This window comes from Dendropsophus ebraccatus, chromosome 14 (genome assembly GCF_027789765.1).
Source record: "Dendropsophus ebraccatus isolate aDenEbr1 chromosome 14, aDenEbr1.pat, whole genome shotgun sequence".
In the NCBI taxonomy this organism is placed as follows: domain Eukaryota; kingdom Metazoa; phylum Chordata; class Amphibia; order Anura; family Hylidae; genus Dendropsophus; species Dendropsophus ebraccatus.
This window is the reverse complement of record NC_091467.1, coordinates 47,441,827-47,464,178: the sequence shown is the minus strand read 5'-3', so window position 1 is coordinate 47,464,178 and position 22,352 is coordinate 47,441,827. Positions and strand designations below refer to the sequence as shown.

General features: G+C 44.9%; 1 protein-coding gene across 4 annotated transcripts; it reads right to left on the bottom strand.

Annotated features, from left to right (window-relative positions):
* Positions 1-1,190: 1,190 nt before the first annotated feature.
* STRADA (STE20 related adaptor alpha) lies at positions 1,191-22,338 on the bottom strand. Of its 4 annotated transcripts, none has more exons than XM_069953892.1 (13): positions 22,301-22,338; positions 20,415-20,474; positions 18,839-18,896; positions 17,946-17,974; positions 12,458-12,563; positions 11,717-11,838; positions 11,389-11,497; positions 11,044-11,167; positions 10,571-10,742; positions 10,374-10,478; positions 10,062-10,294; positions 3,682-3,724; positions 1,191-3,599 (listed from the first exon to the last, which is right to left on the bottom strand). In XM_069953892.1, exons 2-13 carry the CDS (start codon positions 20,424-20,426, stop codon positions 3,447-3,449), a joined length of 1,266 nt encoding a protein of 421 aa, XP_069809993.1. In that variant the 5' UTR covers positions 20,427-20,474; positions 22,301-22,338; the 3' UTR covers positions 1,191-3,446. The 4 variants fall into 4 exon arrangements, with proteins under 4 accessions (XP_069809993.1, XP_069809994.1, XP_069809995.1 ...); XM_069953893.1 differs by having other exon boundaries at positions 22,292-22,321; XM_069953894.1 differs by lacking the exon at positions 22,301-22,338 and adding an exon at positions 22,271-22,294.
* Positions 22,339-22,352: the final 14 nt, after the last annotated feature.

Genomic DNA, 22,352 nt, shown 5'->3' with positions numbered 1-22,352 from the left:
TTGCGTTTCATGTTGGCGGCGCGCTGACGTCATCTGCACGCAGCGCCAACGTCTTCCGGAGTCCGCGCAGTACCGTGGGAGACGCCGCCGACGTACTGCGCATGCACGGACTCCGGAAGATGTCGGCGCTGCGTGCGGATGACGTCAACGCGCCGCAGACGTGAAACGCAAGACGCCGGGTCACGTGGATGGAAGGCAGACCTCTCAATCACGCCCCTCTGGGCGTGATTACAGCCATTACAGACGCCCAGGACCTGTGACTGGTTCTGCCCACCTTGACTAAATCCGCTCACCGTGACTACTTGCCGGAAATTTACATACAGCGTGGGACTCCTTCAAAGTAAGATAACTGACTGATGGAGGGGGGCACGGAGGTTACAGGGGGATATTTGGGAAACGTGCTTGTTGATGTGCCAGCACGTTTCCTTATCTTAAGCGTGATTGGTTCCCTTTAACTTGCAAACAGAAATACCTTCTGTTTAGATCTGTCCTCATTGACTATAATGTAAAAAAAACAAAAAACAAAAAAAACAAGTGCACTTCCCGTTCATGTTCCATTTGTTTTTGTGTTTTTTCATTTTATCAGCATATAAAACAACAAGGCGAATTTACTTCATTCGACAAGCATCTTGTGTTCGTTTTTTACAACGGAGGAAAAACTGCATGCATCATTTTTTTTTCTGTTTCCAAAAACAGAACACTGGCGGAATACATGTAACGGAGCACAATAAAAATACATAGAAATGAAAGGGGACTTTGGGCGAATACGTCATATTACGTTAATGTTGTTTAAAAACGAAACAGCTAAACGGAACTGTGTTGGAGGGAATACCGCCAGTGTGAACCTAGCCTTGTACAGGATTCGAAAAAAACATGGTTGCTTCTTTCAGAAACAGAGCCACTTGTTTGGTACTGCCACTCTGTTCCATTCATTTCATAGGGAACTAAACTTGTGCTGCAATACCACACGTAAACTGACATCAAGCATGGTGCTGTGTCTGAAAGAAACTTTTTTTCTATAAGGATAACCCCTTTAAAGCAGGGATTAAGAATGTGCCAACCTTCGGCCCTCCAGCTGTTGCAAAACTACAATTCCCATCATGCCTGGACAACCAAAGCTTTGGCTGTCCAGGCATGATGGGAATTGTAGTTTTGCAACAGCTGAAGGGCCGAAGGTTCCCAATCCGTGCTTTAGATGTTGCAAAATCACAATTCCTATTGTGCCTGAAGAGCTAGAGCTTAGGAATAAATCTTAGTGGGGTCTCCCAACAGACAGAGCTATGTATGCAGACATTGTCACATACCCCATAACAGACCAGACCTTATGACAGCTGTGACTGTACTTAGGATATCAGAATGAATTATGTGAAAGTTAAAATTTATTCAGTTTGGCAACAAAAATGCGTGTAACAGAGTATCTCCAGCTTGTTGTACATCAGACTAAACAGATTTGTGCACCACAATACAGATCCAAAGTAGATGCCCCAAGCAGTAAGTCACTGATGTGGAAGCGGCTGTCTGGGGCGAGATGATGATGATGATGCTAATGTCTATCTGCTGGTATAGAAAATCCAACAATCGCATGTCTTATCGTGTCAGACTTGGGAAGGGGCTAGAGTTTCTGGCACAATACTAAATACATAAGATACCAGGTTTTATATGAAATAGAAAACTACTTTATAAAACAGAGGCAAACTTACTGTTAACTCCAGATTTTATCAGGGTGCTTGTTTATATGCTACAGGAGGAAGGATACAGACACTGAAAGTAGTGTCAGACTACAGGCGTCACCAGGAGAGGTACCTTATACTGTCACTTCAACCTAATAATGTGAAAATATAGAGAATAATCGGGTTCAGATAGGATGAAGACCTGCATCCTTCCTCCTATATATACTGTGCCAGCTTTTTACCTGCACTGATGTGATAGCTTATGTATAGTCCATGCTATGTCTTATCTCTTAAAGGGGTTGCATTTATGGTCTGTTTGTTTGTTTTTAATATTAAAAAGGGGGCCCCACTCTTGTCTATGGGCTGTGTGCCATCAAGCAATTTCTGGCAAAAAAACTAATAGGCATTTTCTTTCCTATAATTCCCCTTATTTTTTACTCTTGATAAACCTATGGATTTAGGAATGCTATTCTCATACACTTCTATTAGTGAGCGCCGCACTTATTCATGGGGTGTGCCTGGTAATGCAGTTTGTAGGATAACCTGAGCTCCAATACCAAACACAGACAGACAAGTAGCGCTGTTTCTGGAGTTAAATAAAAAAAAACAAAAAACAGATCCTTTAACGTCTGACTGTCTTTTTAAAAAAAAAAAAAAATTTGACATGTGAAAAGTCTTGACGGGTCAGAGTTTGGATGTTCCTGCCCCCAATAAGCAGGAAGAAGCTGCTCACTGTAGGAGATAGGTTCTATAGTAAAGCCTGTGGAGTTCATCTCCTATAGCAAGGCAAGGAACAAAAGCTGGGCGCTTCTTCCCGCTCATTCTATTATGCTGAACAGCTAAACCCCTAATGATTAAAACTTTTCACATTTTTTTTTTATATCATAGTAACACTTTAAGAAGTGGGATTTGAGCAGCTGCTCATCCTGGTCCTGTGATGCTGAGTATTGTGACAACTGTTCCCCCTACAACATTGCTAGTATCATGCTGACAGTGCCTGGCAGAGCAGCAGGCCTCATATAGTACTCATAAGGCAAATTTTACAGGACCAGGCCCTTGTACTACTGAACCATGTGTAGGTTATCATATTCCCCTGCAATGATCTGGGGTCCAACAGAACGGGGGAGAGGGCACCAGGTGTGAATCCACTATATAAGACCTTTATCAATATAGTGCAGTGTGTTATTCTGCCAGGGTGCAAATCTCATCCTCAAAGTAAGGCTATGATGTCAACCTATGGATTGTTTTAGGTGGGTGAGCTATAAAAGTTTATTAAAAACCACATGCATATCACCTTAAAAACCACACTGGTATTACTGCCCCAGTCTTCACTATTGTAAGACTGAATGATTATATATCAGGAAAACCATGGGCATAAACAGGATTTATCAAAACATTACATAAGCTTACCAGCAATGAAGAGGCTTCCCAGGTGTCCAACCTGAGCTAAACCAGGTCCAGTCTAGTCATTGCAGTTCTAGAAAAGAGCAGCTGGACCCTGACAGGTAAATGAACAGTGATGTGTTCCATACAGTGCTGAGCAGGTTACTAAGCATTGATAGCACAGGTCCCCAGCATAGTGTGCCAGCCTCCATTAGAGAAACACACAGTGAGAGGCGAACATCGCTAACACCAGTGTCAGCTCTACACTTTTTGGTGGTAGGTTTCCTCATGCACCTACAATAAGTGAGACCCCTAATGGGGCCCATGCTGTGTAAACATTAACAGGATTGATATCCTCCCCATCCCCCACCCAGTCCCTCCTTTTTTTGCGCCTCAAAAGTCCCAATCGTCCACATCCAAATGCTCCAGATCAGATGCCAAATCCATCACACCCAGGGGCTCTGTACTCCTTGCTCCCTCGAAGTTGGTGATGGGGGACACAGGACGGAGCAGCTCCGGGAGGGCTTCTGATGCTCTGCGCTTTATCTGGGTGACATTGGAAAGGTTGCATGTTAAACATCATACTATTTGGTTTGGTTGCATAGTGAAGGCCAAGGTAAAGCATTACCTGTTTGAAGAAGGAATGATTGAGCAGCGTGCCAGCATTCGGCCTGCAAGACAGACAGGAATAGTCACGACACAGAAGCAAGTAGCTGGACAAAGCGCTCTACTGTACATTTTAGGCTAATTAATAGATTAATATATCGGTTGTTTTAGTTGTTTTCAGCCATGCCAATTTCTATTCCCCCAAAACCTCAAAAACTACTTTAACCCATCCTCCCCCACCTCTGACTAAGTAAGCTAAAATTATTATGTTAATTTGTTTTCCCTAAGACCCATTGGCATCACAACATATGGGGTAAATTCGCCCCTGCGAGCCCCTGGGACGAAGGAATATTTAATGAAAAAATAACAATTAAATTTTAATCCCCTCCTCCATGAGGTATAAATAGGCTCCACCTCCCCCTAGACCTCAGTCTAATTATAAAGAAACATAAAACACAGGGAGGGAGTCTTGTGATGCCAATGGGTCTTAGGGAAAACAAATTAACATAATAATTTTAGCTTCCCTTACGTCCCATTGGCATCACAACATATGGGGAATTAGCAAGCATTATCCCCAATGGGCGGGTTATTTATTACGTCCGCATTAAGAACACATCTTGCAAAGGTTGTTCTTGACAAGAAAGAAGTATCCAGCCTGAAATATCTCACAAAGGTAGTCAAAGACGACCAGGTAGCTGCCTGGCATATGTCCTCAAGTGGCACAGCGGCATGCTCTGCCCAAGTGGAGGCCACAGCTCTACTAGAGTGAGCCCTGGTAAATTCTGCTGGTTCCAGATCAGCAGAGGAGTAACATAAGGCAATGGAGTCACAGATCCATCTGAATATTGAAGGTTTTGAAGCCTTTCTCCCCTTGTTCTTTCCTGCGAAAGGGATAAAGAAATTCTCGTCTTTACGAAAATCACCTACTTTATGTAGATAGATCTTGATAGCTCTGGATACGTCCAATAAAGAAAGATCCAAGTCTTCTTTAGATAATCTAGTAGGAGAAAATACAGGCAATACTATTGGCTGGTTGATGTTGGCAAATGAAGCCACCATAGGCAGGAATCCTGGAAGGAACCCAAGGATAACCTTGTCTTGGGAAAAAAATCACGTATGGAGGTGCGGAGTCAAGGGCTTGAAGTTCTCCAACTCTCTTAGCAGAGGTAATGGCTAGTAAAAGAGAAACTTTCAATGTTAACTTGAAGTCTACTTCCTCCCAAGGCTTAAAGGGAGGAAGACACAGGCGTCTCAACACAAAGGATAAGTCCCATGGGTCTACCTGCTTTACCAGGTTAGGCCTAATCTAGCCTTAACAAATTTCTTTACCTCCAAGATCTGAAAGAAACGTGAGTTTAGGTGTGCAGAGAGGGTTGCTATCTGCACCTTGATGGAACTAGGTTTTAATCCTTTATAGAAGCCTTCCTGTAAAAACTCCAATGACTGTGGAGTAGAAGGTTTAAGTCCATCAATACTCCTGCTTGCACACCAATCTTGAAAATCTTCCAAATACGTGCATAAGATTTATTTGTAGTGCTACTACGAGCGTGAGAAAGAGTATACTATACCTTCTCAGAAAAACTAGAGTCTAATACAGTCCTCTCAGTCTCCAAGCTGTCAAGCTGAGGCTTGAAAGATTCCTGCACAGATGTTGACCCTGGAATATTAGATCCGGATGCAGAGGTAATCTCCAAAATTCCCCTCTGCTCATATTCATGGGCAGGGTGAACCATGACCCCTTCGGCCAGAAGGGAGTTATTATTATTACTGACGACTGATCTTCGTCAAACTCTGGGAATCATGGCTATGGGAGGAAAGATATACGCCAGCTGGTATGTCCATGGTATTGTCATTGAGTCCACTACCGTGGGATTGTCTGCCCTGTAAAGGGAACAGAAATTCCTCAGTTTGGCATTGCTTGCTGATGCCATGAGGTCTCTCTGAGGAAGCCCCCACCTCTGGGTTAACTGAATGAACACTCTCCTTGAGAGAGACCATTCCCCCGGTAATGTCAGGCCTCAACTCAGTCAATCCGCCAATATATTGTCGACACCCCTGATATGAATCGCAGAGAGTCTGGTTATTCTGGTTTCTGCCCAACAGAAAAATCTTCTCTACTTCCCTGAGGAGAGAAGGGATCTGGTACCTCCCTGTTTAGGTACGCCACACAGGTCATGTCGTTCATCCGGATTCTGACTGCTCTCTGTAAAATAGGAGGAGAAAAATGAAGAAGAGCTAGGTAAATCACTCTGAGCTCCCGCACGTTGGAGGGCAAAGCGGATTCCTGTTGACTCCAAGATCCTGCAGTTGTGATGACTGTCAGATGAGCTCCCCAACCTGTTCCTGAAGCATCTGTCGTGATGGTTATCCAGTGTGGTTCTGAAAATAAAACTCCATGTTTGACTTGTCTCCACCACATTAGAGAATGTCTTGTTTGAGTCGATAGAACATGCATCGCATCCAAGTCCTTCAGTCCTCGGTTCCATACTGTTAGTGCTTCTCTCTGAAGAAATCTCATGTGCCATAACGCCCATGGCACCGCGTCCGCAGCTGAGGCAAGGAGCCCTAGAAAGCGCATTTATGTTTTTATGGATATCTGACAAGGAGGAATTAGGAATTAAGTCTGATTTCTCTATGTTGATAAGCCAACCTAATTGTTGAAGTATGTCCTGGACATAGTTCAACTGAACTCTCAGAAGATCCTGAGTCTGAGTCATAATCAACCAATCGTCCAGGTAAGGGATAACTTTATCCCCTGTAAACAGAAGCGAACCATCATGGTGACACTACCTTTGTGAAAACAAAGGGTGCGGAGGTATTCCGGATGGAAGGACTTTGAATTGTAAGTGTCTTACCTTCCCCTGGATTTGGATGGTGAAGGCTCTCCTGTGAGCCTTCAGAATCGGTACATGAAGATATGCATCCGGTAGATCTATGGTGACCATAAAATCTCCCTCCTGGAGGATAGATTTTACCGATCTTATGTTCTCCATGTGGAACGTCTTCTTTACGATGCACCTGTTGAGATATCGCAAATCTATAATAAGCCTCCAATTTCCGGATGGCTTCAGCACTAGAAACACTGGGGAGTAAACTCCCTGACCGATCTCGGATAGAGGAACATCCTCTAGAGCCTCAATGGAAAGGAGGTAAAGAATTTCTGTCTCTAGGACTAAGTGTCTTTCTGGCTTAAGATTTCTTGACAGAAGAAATCTTGGAGGAGGAAGAGATGATAAATGAAGGACATAACCATTTTGAATAATATTTAACACCCAGTGATCTTTTCTTAATTCTTCCCAGGCAGGGAGAAACAAACTCAGACGTGTTCCCACTGGACAGCTTCTGCGTCAGAAGTCTGGTTTCTTGTTGGTGTCCTTATTCTGCTGCTTCCCGGAACCTCTTCTGGAATAGTTTCTTCCTCAACCTCTGTACTGGTATCTCCCTTTGCCTCGCTGAGGAGATTTTGCTCTGCGAAAGGAATCACCGCTCTTATAGGACAATGGTAGGGACTTCCCCTCCTTGTCAGACAATTCCTCCATTAATTTATCCAGCTCAGAGCCAAACAGCCTACCTGGCTGGAACTCCATATTACAGAGCTGAATTTTGGAGTTAGCATCTCCAACCCAGGGTTTTAACCATAGCGCCTTTCGGCAGCGGTCGAGAGCGTACTAGTTTTTTTACGCTAACCTGGTTCCCTAAGATGCATCATCGCAGAGGAAGTCAATGGCCATAATGACCTTTTTTAAGGAGCGAAGGACCTTGTCCCTGCTAGCTCTACCTTCCAAATTTTCCTGGACCTTGGCCAGCCATCTTCTTAGGCTTCTAGAAACCTCAAAGAAGAAATGGAGACTGCCCCTTGGGCTGCCGCTGCCGTATATGATCTCTTGAGGGCTACCCCCACCCTTCTATCCATCGGATCCTTCAGATTGGATCCGTCCTCTGCAGGCAGCACAGTACATTTCAACAGTTTGGCTATGGCCGGGTCCACCTTTGGAGGCTCAATCCAGTCCTTACATTGTTCTTCCTTGAGAACCTATAAGGTCTTAAACCTCTTGCTCAAACCCGGAGCCTTTTCCGGTTCCTTCCATTTCGCCTGTAACATAGACACTGAAGTCTTACCCACAGAAAAAGCCCTAGGCTTTTTTGAGGAGGACCAATCCTATCCTCTTCTATTTCCTCAGGGTGTATTTCAGCTTGCACAGCTTAGCAGAGCTTGTGAATTCTATCAGCTGTGAAATACCCCCTGAATAATTCTTTCTCATCTTCAAAAGTAGAAGAGGTTTCAGAAGAAGATGATGACTTAACTTCATCAATCACAGTAAAACTGAAAATGACCATAATCCTGCAGCCATAAAGTAATATACTCAAAGGGTGGGAGTAGAGAGAGAAATACTCCATTTGGTCTTTAACTTAGGACACGGGCGGCGATTCTCATTAGCCGCTAAAGTCTTTTGCACATAGTCCTTGACCCATACAACTACATCCTGAACATCAGGCTCCTCATAGGTTTTGGTCTGCATGAAGGACAGCGTACTTAGGCATTATTAATATTTTTAGGCATTCATAAATATTTTTATGAAAGAAAGGATGAATCTTATCTGGAAAAAATGATCCTCCTACGGTATCCATAGCCATCAGGTAGTGGAGTCTCACACTCGGCACATGAAGTGCTTCCTTAGAAGGTCTTTTGCCAGCAGCAGGACTGGTCTCCATTTCAGACATCTGCAAATAATCAATGTATTACAATACACATAAACCACTAGCCTGGCTAGAGTGATATCGGAAAGAGACACTAGGTGGCAGCAACACTTACTTTTAAGTATATAGAAGAGAGATCACAGCACTTTGCACTCAGATGTTTTCTATTAGATCCAAATGAGCCACAGAAAATCCTTCCAGAGGAAGACAGCCAGATCTAGAGGTAGCAACAGCTTACCTTCTGCCTTGAACACACAGCTAATCCGGCGTGCAGAGAGCGCTCGCCGCTGCCGTCCCCCGGAAGTGACATGACGCCGACGCCGCAGTGCTGAGACGCATGCAGCGCTGATGCGTTCCACAGTCGAACGCGACTGGAAGAAAAGCCAGCGGCTCGGGTGACACGCAGAGTGCGTTCCAAGACGCACTAGGTAAGAAAAACTTAAAAGCTAAGACCTGCAGAAGCAAATATCAGGATACTACCTGGAGACCGGCTCCAGCGGCATCCCAGCAATCATTACCTGGAGAGAAAACCTGAATGCAACAGGTTAACAAAGCATAAAAACGGAGGAGGGACAAAGTCCCCTAGGGCTAACAGCAACGAAGTAAAAAAAGACTGAGGTCTAGGGGGAGGTGGAGCCTATTTATACCTCATGGAGGAGGGGATTAAAATTTAATTGTTATTTTTTCATTAAATATTCCTTCGTCCCAGGGGCTCGCAGGGGCGAATTTACCCCATATGTTGTGATGCCAATGGGACGTAAGGGAATCATCAATTTACCAGTTTCAAGTGCTAGGATGCTTTGCTAATTGGTAAAATGGCAGGATCCTACCCATAATTTCTCAGTCATCCCAACAGAGCTTGAATGAAGTGTAGGCACACATGCCTGACCACTGCTCGCTGCAAACTCCCTCTTACCACTGTTAGAGGTAATAGGAGTCAAATTAATTCCTAGGAGAGGGGTCAACAATCTGCTGTTGATAGGTCATAAATATTAAAGGAGTTCAACTATTTATCACCTATCCACAGACTGCTGGGCCCCAACCACCCTGTATGAACAAATCATGATTCGCATCATGAATAAGGATCAAAAACTCATTGGTGTTCGTCCAGAGAATGTGAGTTTGTCTCCTGTGATTTTATGGATCCTAAGAATTATCAAAGAAGAATTTGTGCACTCTCATTGGTGGCCCGCTTGAGACTTTTCGCACAGTTCCCTACACACAATTGGAGTGGGGGCCGTTGCAACTTCAGAGCCAGTCTTTGAAGTGAGAGGTTGCTCAGCCAATCGCTGGCCGGGATGGGACCACCACATCAAATGATTGGCTGAGCAGCCTGTCACTTTAGAGAATGCCTCTGATATTGTACAGGCAGTTGCAGCGAGCGTGGAGAAGCCAGGAAGACACCGGGAGCGTAGAGAGATAATGTATAGAGTTTTTTTTATTTACTATATACAGCAAGGGCTGCATAGACATCACTAACAATATATACACAGCCCTTGCTGCATGATGATCAAGCTGTGTAAGAGGCTCAGTAAACAAGCAGATCGGTGCTGCTTTAGTAAAGTGATCGTGCCGTCTAATAAGGCCCTTAGTCTAGGTCCCAGCGATCAAACACATGACCTATTTTCAAACCATCAGCAGTAATGTGATAGTAAAGCCACAGGTTGGGGAACACTGGTATATGACCCGGCTGCCCTTGCTCACCTGAGTTCAGGGTTCCTCTGCAGACACAATTCCACTAAGTTGTGGAAATGAGGAGAGAAGCTACGATTGTATGGGTGCATGCTTGGTTCCCCATTGGACGGGCGACAGGAGGTCCCCTCACCAATGCCAGAGTCAGTTCCTGAGCGAGATGTCATCATAGTGAGTTCAGAGGCGGGGATAGTAGCTGTGTCAAGCAGGCAGGGCACTGTGCCATTCAGCTTCTCCAGCAGCATCTAGGGAACAATAGATGGAAGGGTGAGGAGGAGACAAAGCAGCATCCCAATCCTTAGGTTCTCATCTCTGAGCCCTTACCTGTGTCGCTGGCATGTCTTTGAATGGCACATGACCATTAGCCAATTCACAGGCTGTAATCCCCACACTGTAGATGTCAGACTTTGCATCATATCCCTGTAGGTTCTAAGAACAAAAAAAATATATATACAAATCCAAAGATAATTCACAATAATAAAAGGAAAGAGGTCACCTGATAAAAGGAACCAGACTCCTACCTGCTGCAAGACCTCTGGGCTGAGCCACGGTAGGACCCTGGAACTGTGCTTGGGGAAGTCGTGGACCACTTTAAGACGCTGCCCATGGTTTATCATACTGAGGATGCTTCGCAGGCCAGACAGATACACTTTGCCGTCCACAGAGATCAGGATGTGACTGGCCTTCACACTCCTAAGGTGAAGAGGTTCAACAATGATTATTAACAGCAGACAATGCAAGGAGAGATCCAACAAATTCTGCCATGCAAGTAATCCACTGTGGTCATGAGGAATTTGGTTACATGGCGGTAACATCACAGCTGATAAGTACTAGACATTACCCAGTCAGCATATCCAAGGCCAGTCCTTACAAAAAATGGTAACCAACATAGCTGTCATTACAGTTCCAGTAAGTGTTGACACTCAGCTCTAGTTATATAGGGAAACATGACTAGTACATTAGCTATTCAAGAATCTGGTTGTAAGCGGTGTACCTGTGCACATATCCCATGTGATGGATGTAATCCAGGGCCTTCAGCAGTCCCAGCAGGATGTAAGCGATTGCCAGCTCACTCATCCCATCTGTAAAGTGGGTGCAGATCAGATCTTTGGCTGATCCTGTAAGGAAAACCACAACAGACATAGTCATTGTGTGGCAAGACACTGTACCCTTACCCTCCTGCACTAGTTAACATTTGGGCATTCCCCCATCCTAGCAGTGCTGAATATCTTGCTCTAGGGTCTTAATGCACGACTTCGAATTAGTCTTATGGGTGAAATGGATGGGGTATAAATTATGGGAGATGACCTGTAACTCATTGCTCTGCCATTCTACTCACCATAGGCCATAAATGGGGTGACCACCCACAGCTCATTGTCAGCAATGAATGTTGCCCTGTAAGGGAGGATGTTGGGGTGGCTGAACAGCTTGGACACATGGAGTTCAGTCTGCGGAGAAATGATAAGGTTATTGAGATGAGAAAGTTACCAAAGGATTAGAATGTCTAAACATATAAGATATAAGTGTCACATTGCTGCTTGCTGACTCTGATCTCTATGTGATCATCTTCCATTCCCTTCTGCAGATTCATCCCACTGCTCCAATGTACCTTCCTGCTGCTAGGAACCCTCCAGACATTAGGACACTACACACACATGTGACCTTACCTGCAGGAAAGCAACCATGTCATTTGTGCAGGACTCCATATTAACCCTTCTGATACACACATACTCTCCAGATGGTTTGTAACGCGCTAAGTTGACTGTCATCAGGTCCTCAAAGCCTCTTCCTAGAGGAAAAAATAATCCAATAAGGCTACAAACCCACTTGGTGGATCTGCAGCGAGTCCCCTCGCTGCAGATCCCGGCTCTATACTATCAATGGCAGACAAACACGCAGCAGGGATGTACATCTGCAGCGCTCCCAACACCTCCCGCAGCACCGATTGCTCCCCCACAGCCCCAATTGCCCCCCTGCATCGGGGCTGCAGGGGAGCGATCGGGCGGCCGGGGCTGCGGGAGGTGTTTAAGGGGCTGCGGGCGGCTGGCTGGAGCATATACTTCACCTGGTCCCCGCTCCAGCTTGCTGAAGACACCGGGAACCGCCGAAGCAAGCCGGAGCCAGGATCAGGTGTAGTATCAGCTCTGGCGGCCGGGGGGTTAATGGGGTGGGCTACAGACAAACTCGCAGCAGGGATGTACATCCCTGCTGCGAGTTTGTCTGCCATTAAAAGTATAGCGCCGGGATCTGCAGCGAGTCTCGCTGCAAATACGCAGCGAGGGGACTCGCTGCAGACCCGCCAAGTGGGTTTGTTGCCTAAATATATAAAAGGGAGCTCCAAACATCCACAAAGTTTACTTACTGAAAAAAAACAGTGATACCCATCTGCCCCATGCTCCCTCTCTTACCTATAACAGTGAGGAGATCATAGCAATTACTGTCCGGCGTGTAGATCCCCATGGTGTCCGGACTGCGGCACGAGGCTATAGACTCAGAGCTGGCTGCTTCATCAGTCTGGAGGTGGAGCACAAAGAACAGAACATGAGGCCATTAGACTTGTGGAATGAGACTGGATGGAGACGTACGGTGTCAGATGGGTGAAGAAACAGGACAGCGTTAACAACATGGAAACAAGAACACCACATATTATTGGCTCCGGAACAACATGACAAGAATAAAACGTTTAACAAAGATGCCGGATTACTGAAATGAACAAGATTAGAAGATGCATGAGACGCCTTTATTATTAACAGCCTGTGTTATACTCGAGAGCTGCACTCATAATTTTGCAAGATTCAGAGTTTATATCTCCCAGTATTTAGTGCACTGTTGATGTGATTTATATTCTGTGAACTTTCATCTAACCAAACATTTTATAATAACTATATGTACAAAAAAAGCTGCTTTCCTGCATCCGGGGAGCTCAGCTATGCTTCCAGAATAGTGAGTGACGCTCTGGAGTATAATATAGGATGTTAAAGGTTAAAGGTGGATATACCCTTAGTGACCCTATATATTTTACTATGTCTTCACAGCTTACTCTTTCCATATGGACCTGTATGGAGGCCCCAATGTGTCACATTATGTAATAGCGTTGGTGAACTGCAGAACCAGGGCATTCACTTCACGCCACATCCCACATGCAATAAATAACATAGTCCGCACCTACTAAGTGTTCACAACCAGACATGCGAGAATAGCCACTGAGACACAGCCCTGTACCAATATGATGGAATATCCTAGCCATACGCCTTCAGATTATTGAGTCGAGTATATACTTAAAGGGGTTGTCCGGCGAAAAAAATTATTCACAGAATAACACACATTACAAAGTTATACAACTTTGTAATGTATGTTATGTCTGTGAATGGCCCCCTTCCCCGTGTCCCACCACCCCCACCCGTGTACCCGGAAGTGTGGTGCGCTATACATTACCTGTCACGTGCCGACCACGGTCTCCGATCCTCAGCAGTGACGTCTTCTTCGGGAGGCCAGCGGATCTTCCCGAGTGCTGGCCGCCCTCTGCAGCGTCATCCGAAGCTCAGCCGCGATTGGCTGAGCATAACTGTGCTCAGCCAATCGCGGCTGAGCAGCTGATGACGCGGCCGCGTCATCAGCCGCTCAGCCGCGATTGGCTGAGCACAGTTATGCTCAGCCAATCGCGGCTGAGCTTCGGATGACGCTGCAGAGGGTGGCCGGCACTCGGGAAGATCCGCCAAGCTCCCGAAGAAGACGTCACTGCTGACGATCGGAGACCGTGGACGACACGAAATGCGGTGAGTATAATGCACCACACTTCCGGGTCTAGCGTGGGTGGGGGGAAACACGGGGAAGGGGGCCATTCACAGACATAACATACATTACAAAGTTGTATAACTTTGTAATGTGTGTTATTCTGTGAATAATTTTTTATCGCCGGACAACCCCTTTAAGAGTCCAGTATATGGACAAGTCACCCTCCCAATGATAGTATATAGAAATAATCTTCAGTGGCACTCACCATGAAATATCACCTTTATTGAAGCAAAAACACGCTATACAGGAAGCATGAGGACGCTCACCCCCGGCCTACGACCGTTTCACGCCTTTCCGGCATGCCTTGAGAAAGCGCCGGAAAGGCGTGAAACGGTCGTAGGCCGAAGATGAGCGTCCTCATGCTTCCTGTATAGCGTGTTTTTGCTTCAATAAAGGTGATATTTCATGGTGAGTGCCACTGAAGATTATTTCTATATACTATAATACGAATGAACTGTTGCAAGTAGAGCACCACCTCTTGAAGTGGGAAGTAAGTGTCTATCCAAACACCTGACATACGTATGCTGGGAGCTGTAGTGCCGGTGATTTTCTGGATTTGGAACACCCTCCCAATGAGATCCTTTACCTCTTTGATTGCTGTTTACCATAAAGTGGGCCTTCCTCCCTAAATACCCATTTATATACATTAACCCCTTCTTAGGGCTGACAGCTGCAGCAATCATTCACCGGCTAATGGGATTTGAACCTGTACATCTATGGCTGGTACTGGATCATGTCCTGTGTACTTGCAGCAAGGGTTGGTGGCCTTTTATAGCTTAAAGGGGTTCTCCAGTGCTACAAAAACATGGTCACTTTCTTTCAGAGTCAACGTGACTCTTGTATCCAGTTCAGGTGCGGTTTGCAATTAAGCTCCATTCACTTCAATGGAAATGAGCAGCAAAAGCCCACCCAAGCTGAAGACTAGAGTGGGGCTGTCTCTGGAAGAAAGTGGCCATGTTTTTGTAGAGCTGGATAACCCCTTTAATAACTAATCTGTGCAAGCAGCGCTGCAGTGTAAAGCAAAGTGTGTCGGAAAAAGGAGAACAAATATATAATTCATGCTGGAGACTCTGGTTCTAATTCCCAGAGAGGGAAATGAAAATGACTCTGTACCTACAATCTGCCCTCCCCCCAAACCGCTTGTACTTTTAGGGTACAAACACACACCGTATACGCAGCAGATTTGATGCTGTGTTTAGTTATTTAGATCTAATCTGCTGTGTATCGCAGCAGAAAATACGCTGCGTATACAGTGTGTGTGTTTGTACCCTTAATCCAAGATCTGTCCTGGGTTCCATTCGGCAGGTGATGCGGTTATTGTCCTAAAAACTATTTTTAAACTTGTAGCCCTGTGTCAAATTAGCGTGGCCTAGAGTGTCTGTGTCCTAGGCCTGCGACACCCCTCAGTCCCTACTCCCTACCCTCATCATCTTTAGGAATGCTCCTGGGCAGGATTTCTCCTATTCATCACTTGTCTGAACACTCCACATGTGCTAGATCGTTAAAGTGTCGTTTTTTTTGTTTTTTTTTGCAGAAATCAATAGTCCAGGCGATTTAAAGAAACTTTGTAATTGGGTTTATTAGGCAAATATGTCATTATCTGCATTCAAAACAGATTTAATCTGATACTATAGAATTTCGGTATGGATTGCAACATGCTTAAAGTAGTTATCCAGGATCAGAAAAAAACTGTTACGTTTTTCAAGAAACATAACAAAACCAAACAGATGTTTCCTAGATAACCCCTCGATCTAGGCTTCAGTCTCCACTGTACAGCACCATTCTCATATAAAGTGGTCACTGTCACGTACTGACTGGTCAGGATCTGGGTGTTTAGACGCCCCCACCGATTATTAGCTAGAGCTGGGAGAAGCACCCAGCTAAGTGCTTCATTCTCCAGCTCTCCGCGGTGTCCACCTCCCTTCAGGCATCTTTTGCCAGACAGAACCTAGAAAAAAGGAAGCTGGGAAGGAGGGTATCTTGCTCCATCTAAAAGCTTCCTCTGTGGGCTGAGAACCCAGGGGCTATTTGCTGGTGCAGATATACCCGCTAACTTGTCTGCCGACTTGTATGTTACCTTCATATTTCCACACACTGCCTGGTATAAAGGATGCAGAGACATGATATGACATGTTAATGTGAGGTCAGGTAGTTTACCTTTGGCTGCAAAATGCAAACTAGCCCCTAAATCTGCAAGTACATCTTGGTAGACCTGTGGCTCCCTTGCCCACATGTGACAGCATGATGTTAATACCGAAGAGATCTGAGATGTTGATGTGAACATGATAATGAAAGGACAGATGTTATGGCACTGTACAGAACAGACAGACGTTCTGTAAGCTCCACAGTCTCATCCCAGCAGCTTGGTCTAAGGCAGATTTAACTACTGGAGTCTTAAAGAGTCACTGTCGTATTTTTTTTTTTTTGCAGAAATCAATAGTCCAGGCGATTTTAAGAAACTTTGTAATTGGGTTTATTAGCCAAATCTGCCATTATCTGCATGTAAAAAGCCTTTTCCCAGGTCCCCCCCTCCTTCCTCTTTTTCATCCACTCCAAAAAATCTGAAAATTGTGACTTGTTGCAGGAGACGTCCCCTGTCTGCTCTAGGGAGAGGGGAGGGGGGAGGAGGAAGGAGGGAGTTAGCCGGCAGCAGAAAGCAGATAACAGAGGATTACAGGCATGGAGCTGGGTGACAGCTGTAATCCGAGCTCAGACAGGTCACTGGTGATGGTCAGAACAGATAACGGGTGAGGGATTTGTAGATTAACTCTTTGTTGTCCTGTTTTGGTCTTTTCTTTAGCTCTCTCCATAGGAGAACAATGAAGACAGGGGGGAGAGCTTCAAACTGCTTTTTCATGATAAAAATGCATTTTTCGGATAATAAACCCAATTACAAAGTTTCTTAAAATCGCCTGGACTATTGATTTCTGCAAAAAAAAAATTCACGACAGTGACACTTTAAGCTCTAAAATGATAGCAGATATGGACTTCATAGAGACAACTCTCCTATTTACGACAATCTGATATTCCCAGGGATTGAAAGTCACTGCAATGAGCAACTTTCTAACTGGAGGATTCAGGGCGACCGTGTGATTACATGGTCTTCCTTTTATTTGTATAGGTACCATGTAATCTCAGGCACCACCAGCAGGGGCCACTGCAGGGAGTATGGGGGAAAGTTACCATCTGTGGTGTTTTGGATGGCTGGTCTATCTCTACAATTTCCTGACTATTCTAAGGGCCCTTTTACACCAACAGATTATCTGACAGATTTTTCTTTAGCCAAAGCCAGAAACAGGCTATAAACAGCGAACAGGTCATAAAGGAAAGACTGAGATTTCTCCTCTTTTTAAATCCATTCCTGGCTTTGGCTTAAAAAAATCTGTCAGATAATCTGTTGTAATAGGGCCCTAACACTAAAGAGACATTTGTCTGTGTATTCAGGCCTTCAACGATCACTAGAACCAAGCTGAAGAAGCGCTTGGCTAGGTTCTTCCCTTTTCGGCAGGAGATAGGCTCCAAACAGGCAGAGAAGTGCATGAACCGATAAAAAAAACCCCACTTTTTACATGTCAAATCTTTTGAAGTGACCATGACGCTTTAAAAGGGTACTCCGAGCAACAGTGAAAAATTCAGGGGGGGGGGGGGGGGAGGAACATAATAGCACAGTCCTACTTACCTGTCCCCCTGCAGTGCAGCATTACTGCCGGATTATTTTACTGTTTCCAAAGTGCCTCTTTAAAAGCTGACAGCAGAATGGCTATGTAACTCTGCTTTGGACTGGGGTCTATTTGTAAAATTTTGTAATAATTTATACGTTTGTCTTTGGCCTCACTTGCGTCCGATAGGGAAAAAAACTTACACCAAAAGGACGCCCAAGAAAATACCAATTGCAACAATAATACCCAAATCTCTTTCTTTTCAGCTGTTCGGAAGCTCTATGAGGACCTGCTGCCAGACTGCCCATACATTGTACAGGGCAGATACACTTGTAAGGTCCAGTCCTGACCAAGGTGCTGGGGATGAAGCTGAGCCTCACATCACAATGCCTCCATGCAGTACATACAGACACATGGTGCAGAATCAGGACGTCTCACTTACTTTCCTTCGAGAGTCCCCTATATGCGAGTCTGGAGGGAGGGAGAGGAGGATCTACTCAGCTTATAACGCCACATGAACAGGAGACAACTCAGGCTTTAAAAGAAAACTCCACTTCCCAGCTTATGGTGAAAATCTACACAGAAAGCCGAGCGGCATTGTAACTACTTTCTATACTTTCACTGATTTCAAGGTATTTGCATTTTCCTTCTTCTTTCAGACCCAAAGTAAAGGTTTTGACTAGAGATGAGCGAACAGGGTTTGGGTTCGAGTCCATCTGAACCTGAGTGTTCGGTATTTGATTAGCGGTGGCTGCTGAACTTGGATAAAGCTTTAAGGTTGTCTGGAAAACATGGATACAGCCAATGACTATATCTGTTTTCCACATAGCCTTAGGGCTTTATCCAAGTTCAGCAGCCACCGCTAATCAAATGCCGAAAGTTCGGGGTCGGATCGACTCGAGCATGCTCCAGGTTCGCTCATCTCTAGTTTTGACACCTAGACATGTCAAAGAGTTTTCCAAATAAAGGGGACACTTTAAATGAAGCAAGGTATCTGTTTAAATATTCCACTTATATTCAACAAAAGTAGAGTTCTCCTTTAAAGCCTGCTTCCTTAGTAGAACTGCTCAAATGGGCTACAGTGCATGCAGAATAACACACAGTACCGTTAAACAGGTTGAAGGGACATTTCAGAGAAAGCTACAAAATGTTACCTAGTACCTAGTGCAGAGCCCAAAAGGTGGAGCATGACACAAGGATTTAAACACCATCAAAGAAGTTAGTTATGCATCTCCCCCCACTCTGGTCTCACACTAAGCATAGTCTATTAACTTGAAGTATGGGGACTCAAGAAATAGGGACATTCTCCATATAGGAAGGACAAAGCTGACTTACCTCCAAAAAACTCCAACTCCCTCAAACCATCAACCAGGATCCTGTCTGAAACCCAACGCTGTGGAGATCAAGGAAAGAATATCAGACGTTAATGGAAGAAAAGGAGCCGAGGCTGGTGCAGTCCAAATGGGAGTGATAAAAAAAGTCATGATGAGTCGCTGTGTGGCCAGCGCTTATAGAGAATCTGTCAGCTGCAATTCACACTGTTAGATTACTGTTAGAATAAGGAGACACATGGTACCTTTCATATATCTGTCTGTGCTTCCAGGATGTAGAAATGCTTTTATTCTTCAGTGCAAAATGTCAAAGAGGCGTTTGCAAGCCTGTGAATTGTTGTAACACCTTCTCACTCCCCTTACCATCCCTGCTTTTAGCTGACTGTTAATGAAGCATAAGGATGGAATGGGCAGCAAGGAGGCTTTTGGAGCTTGGTAACATCATACTGACACTCTGCACTGGAGAATAGTGTTAAGCAGAGAGGCTGAACTGTTTGTGTTCAGCAATGTTCTCTGAACCTGGACGCTCGACATTTAACTCCCTGGAAAAGGCGAGGCCTGGAAAACATGCATACAACTTATGGCCATGTTCAGGCCTTGTAATAGGCCGTGACCCGGCCGGTCTCAGAAAAGATCATCCTAGCTGATACTGCAGTACCAGATGGATAATCTTTAGTGCCGCAGAGTTCTTCCCACTGCACACTATAGAGCAGTGCTTCTCAATTCCAGTCCTCAGGCCTCACCAACAGGTCATGTTTTGAGGATTTCCTTAGTATTTCACAGGTGATATAATTCTACTCACTGCGTCAGGTATTCTCACAGGTGATCTTTGTATGGGAAATCCTCAAAACATGACCTGTTAGTGAGGCCCGAGGACTGGATTTGAGAAGAACTGCTATAGAGCATGCAGCAGCTCGCTCCACAGTGTGCATTGACAGGGTTTCTGCAGCCACTATTCAATGACCAGCGGTTGCAGAAAACTGACATATACGTGTATACTATGTGTATATACTTCAGCCGGGATTTCATAAGCGGCAACGTCACATATATTTTCGTATTAATCACGGCCTTTGTTGCAATCGGCAAAAACGGCCGTAGTTTTACGAAAATATACGTTGGCCAGTTGGAACGCAACATATCTGACCATGCTTTCTACACCTCATCTGTCAGGTAGGCCCCACCAAAATCATCAACTTGTTACTTAGGAGTATGTGGTTCTTCAGCATAGGCCAATACTATTAGATGGGTGGGGTGGCAGCCAGTGAGTCCTGCGTCCCCTTTATTTATCCACTCTGCACTTTATGTACAGGTTGTACCTGGAGTTGCAGTTTACTATAGCTTATTCCTATTCACGTGTAAGGGACAAAACTGCAATACCAGACACAGCCTCTATGAGTGCCACAGCCACTTTAATGTGCTGACTGGTGGGTGTCCTGAGGGTCAAGCCCCCACCACAAGATGGACACTTCTCACAGGTTAAACAATTATTTAGGATATTGCGTAGCCCTTCACAGGATTCTTCTCCTGGATATAGCATATTGTTCAGTGAGCATACATACAATGCACATGGATATACTCACAAGAAAAGACATGGGGTCCTCTTTATGTTAAATGATTTCTCAGATGCCATAAACTAAAACCTGCAAACAGATGAAACATACAACATCACATAACTGTCTTTATATACCTATCTACACATGTATCTAGAAACCAGGTCTGCAGCGGTCACATGATGATCAGAAGCAGCAGAAGCACCATTGTTGCTAAACTACAACTCCCTACATGGCCTGAAAGTCACAGGCTGGAGACCACTGCCTTAAAGGGAAACTATCAGCAGGTTGGAAGTATCTAACCTGCCGATATCTCCCTATAGTGCGCAGGACACTGAGGATGAAGGTAAGTTTCTTACCTTTGCTCTCTGCACAGTTTCTGTGTAGTTAGCAGTGTCAATGTCGTTTTATTTTTTTGCAGAAATCAATAGTCCAGGCAATTTTAAAGTGACTGTACCACCAGGCCCAGGCTGAAGCACTGGAGGCGGCCGACCCACCCTTAGTGGGAGGAAACCCTAGCCCCTATATGATAAGGTTCCATTGATTCTAATGGAGTCACGTCATGGAGGGGCTGGGGTTTCTTCCCACTGGGGGTGGGTCGGCCCGCCTCCAGTGCTTCAGCCTGGGCCTGGTGGTACAGTCACTTTAAGAAACTTTGTAATTGGGTTTATTAGGTAAATATGCCATTATCTGCATTCAAAAAGCCTTTCCCCAGCCCCCCCCTCCCTCCCTCCTTCCCTCCTCTCTCATTCACTGCTCATTATCAGGAAATCTCGACTCTTTTACATCAGTCAAGCCCTGTGTAACCTATGGAGAGGGGACGAGGGAGATTAGTCATCAGCAGAGAACAAAATATTACACAGCGGGACCTGTGTGAAAGCCGGTATTCAGAGGTCAGAGAGGTCAGTTCTGACTTCAGAGGAGATAACCCGGTGATGTAGCTGTAAATCAACTCTTTGTTGTCCTGTTTTGGTCTTTTATTTAGCTCTCTCCATTAGAGAACAATGAAGACAGGGGGGAGAGCTTCAAACTGCTTTTTCATTATAAAAATGCATTTTTCGGCTAATAAACCCAATTACAAAGTTTCTTAAAAATCGCCTGGACTATTGATTTCTGCAAAAAAAATTTCAAGGACAGTGACACTTTAAGCTTATCATGCAATTTGGTGCACTAGGGCCAGGACTACCGGGATATCCCAATCTCAGCTAATATTGTTATACTTGTAGGACTCATCGACTGAATATTTTTACAAATAAGTTCATTTAGCAAACTTGCCTCCTTCTCCCAATATGCTGCTCTTACCCTGTCATTGTTGACAGACCGTTGTCTAGGTTACAGACCACCACTCTGCTCTAAAAGCAGTGGTCTAGCTTGTGTATATTTAGCTATAATGTAGATGTATCAAGATCCAGTGTATATTATATAAATATGTATACTATAGCTATATAGACACCAGCCAGATCACTGCTTTTAGAGCAGAGTGGTGGTCGGTAACCTAGACAACGAGCTGTAAACCAGGGGGTGAAAAGAGCAGCGTATCAGAAGAAGGAGGCACGTTTGATAATTGAATGTGTTTTCCAAAAAGTCCTGCACCTATAACTACATTAGCTGAGATGAGAAAATCCCTTTAAATAGGCAGATACAGGACCCCTCAAGTGTTGAAGGGGATCCACAAATCCCAGCATGTCCATAACAGCCCGGTGATAGCTTACACATTACTAGCTGCCAGTCCTGTGTATATGTATATGAGACTGGCGCCTGGCAACACCTGTTAGTCATAGACATGCTGTGACTTACAGTTCCTCGGCAGTCCTGAGGGGGACAGAGGGCGGATACATGTAAGTAATGATGCACACCATACACATAGTAAGGGACACAGCACACACACTGCCTGACACCATACACACCCCCTCTACCTCAGCTTGTCTGGACCGCGGCTGCTTCCGCTCTGTGCCGGAAATGACGTAA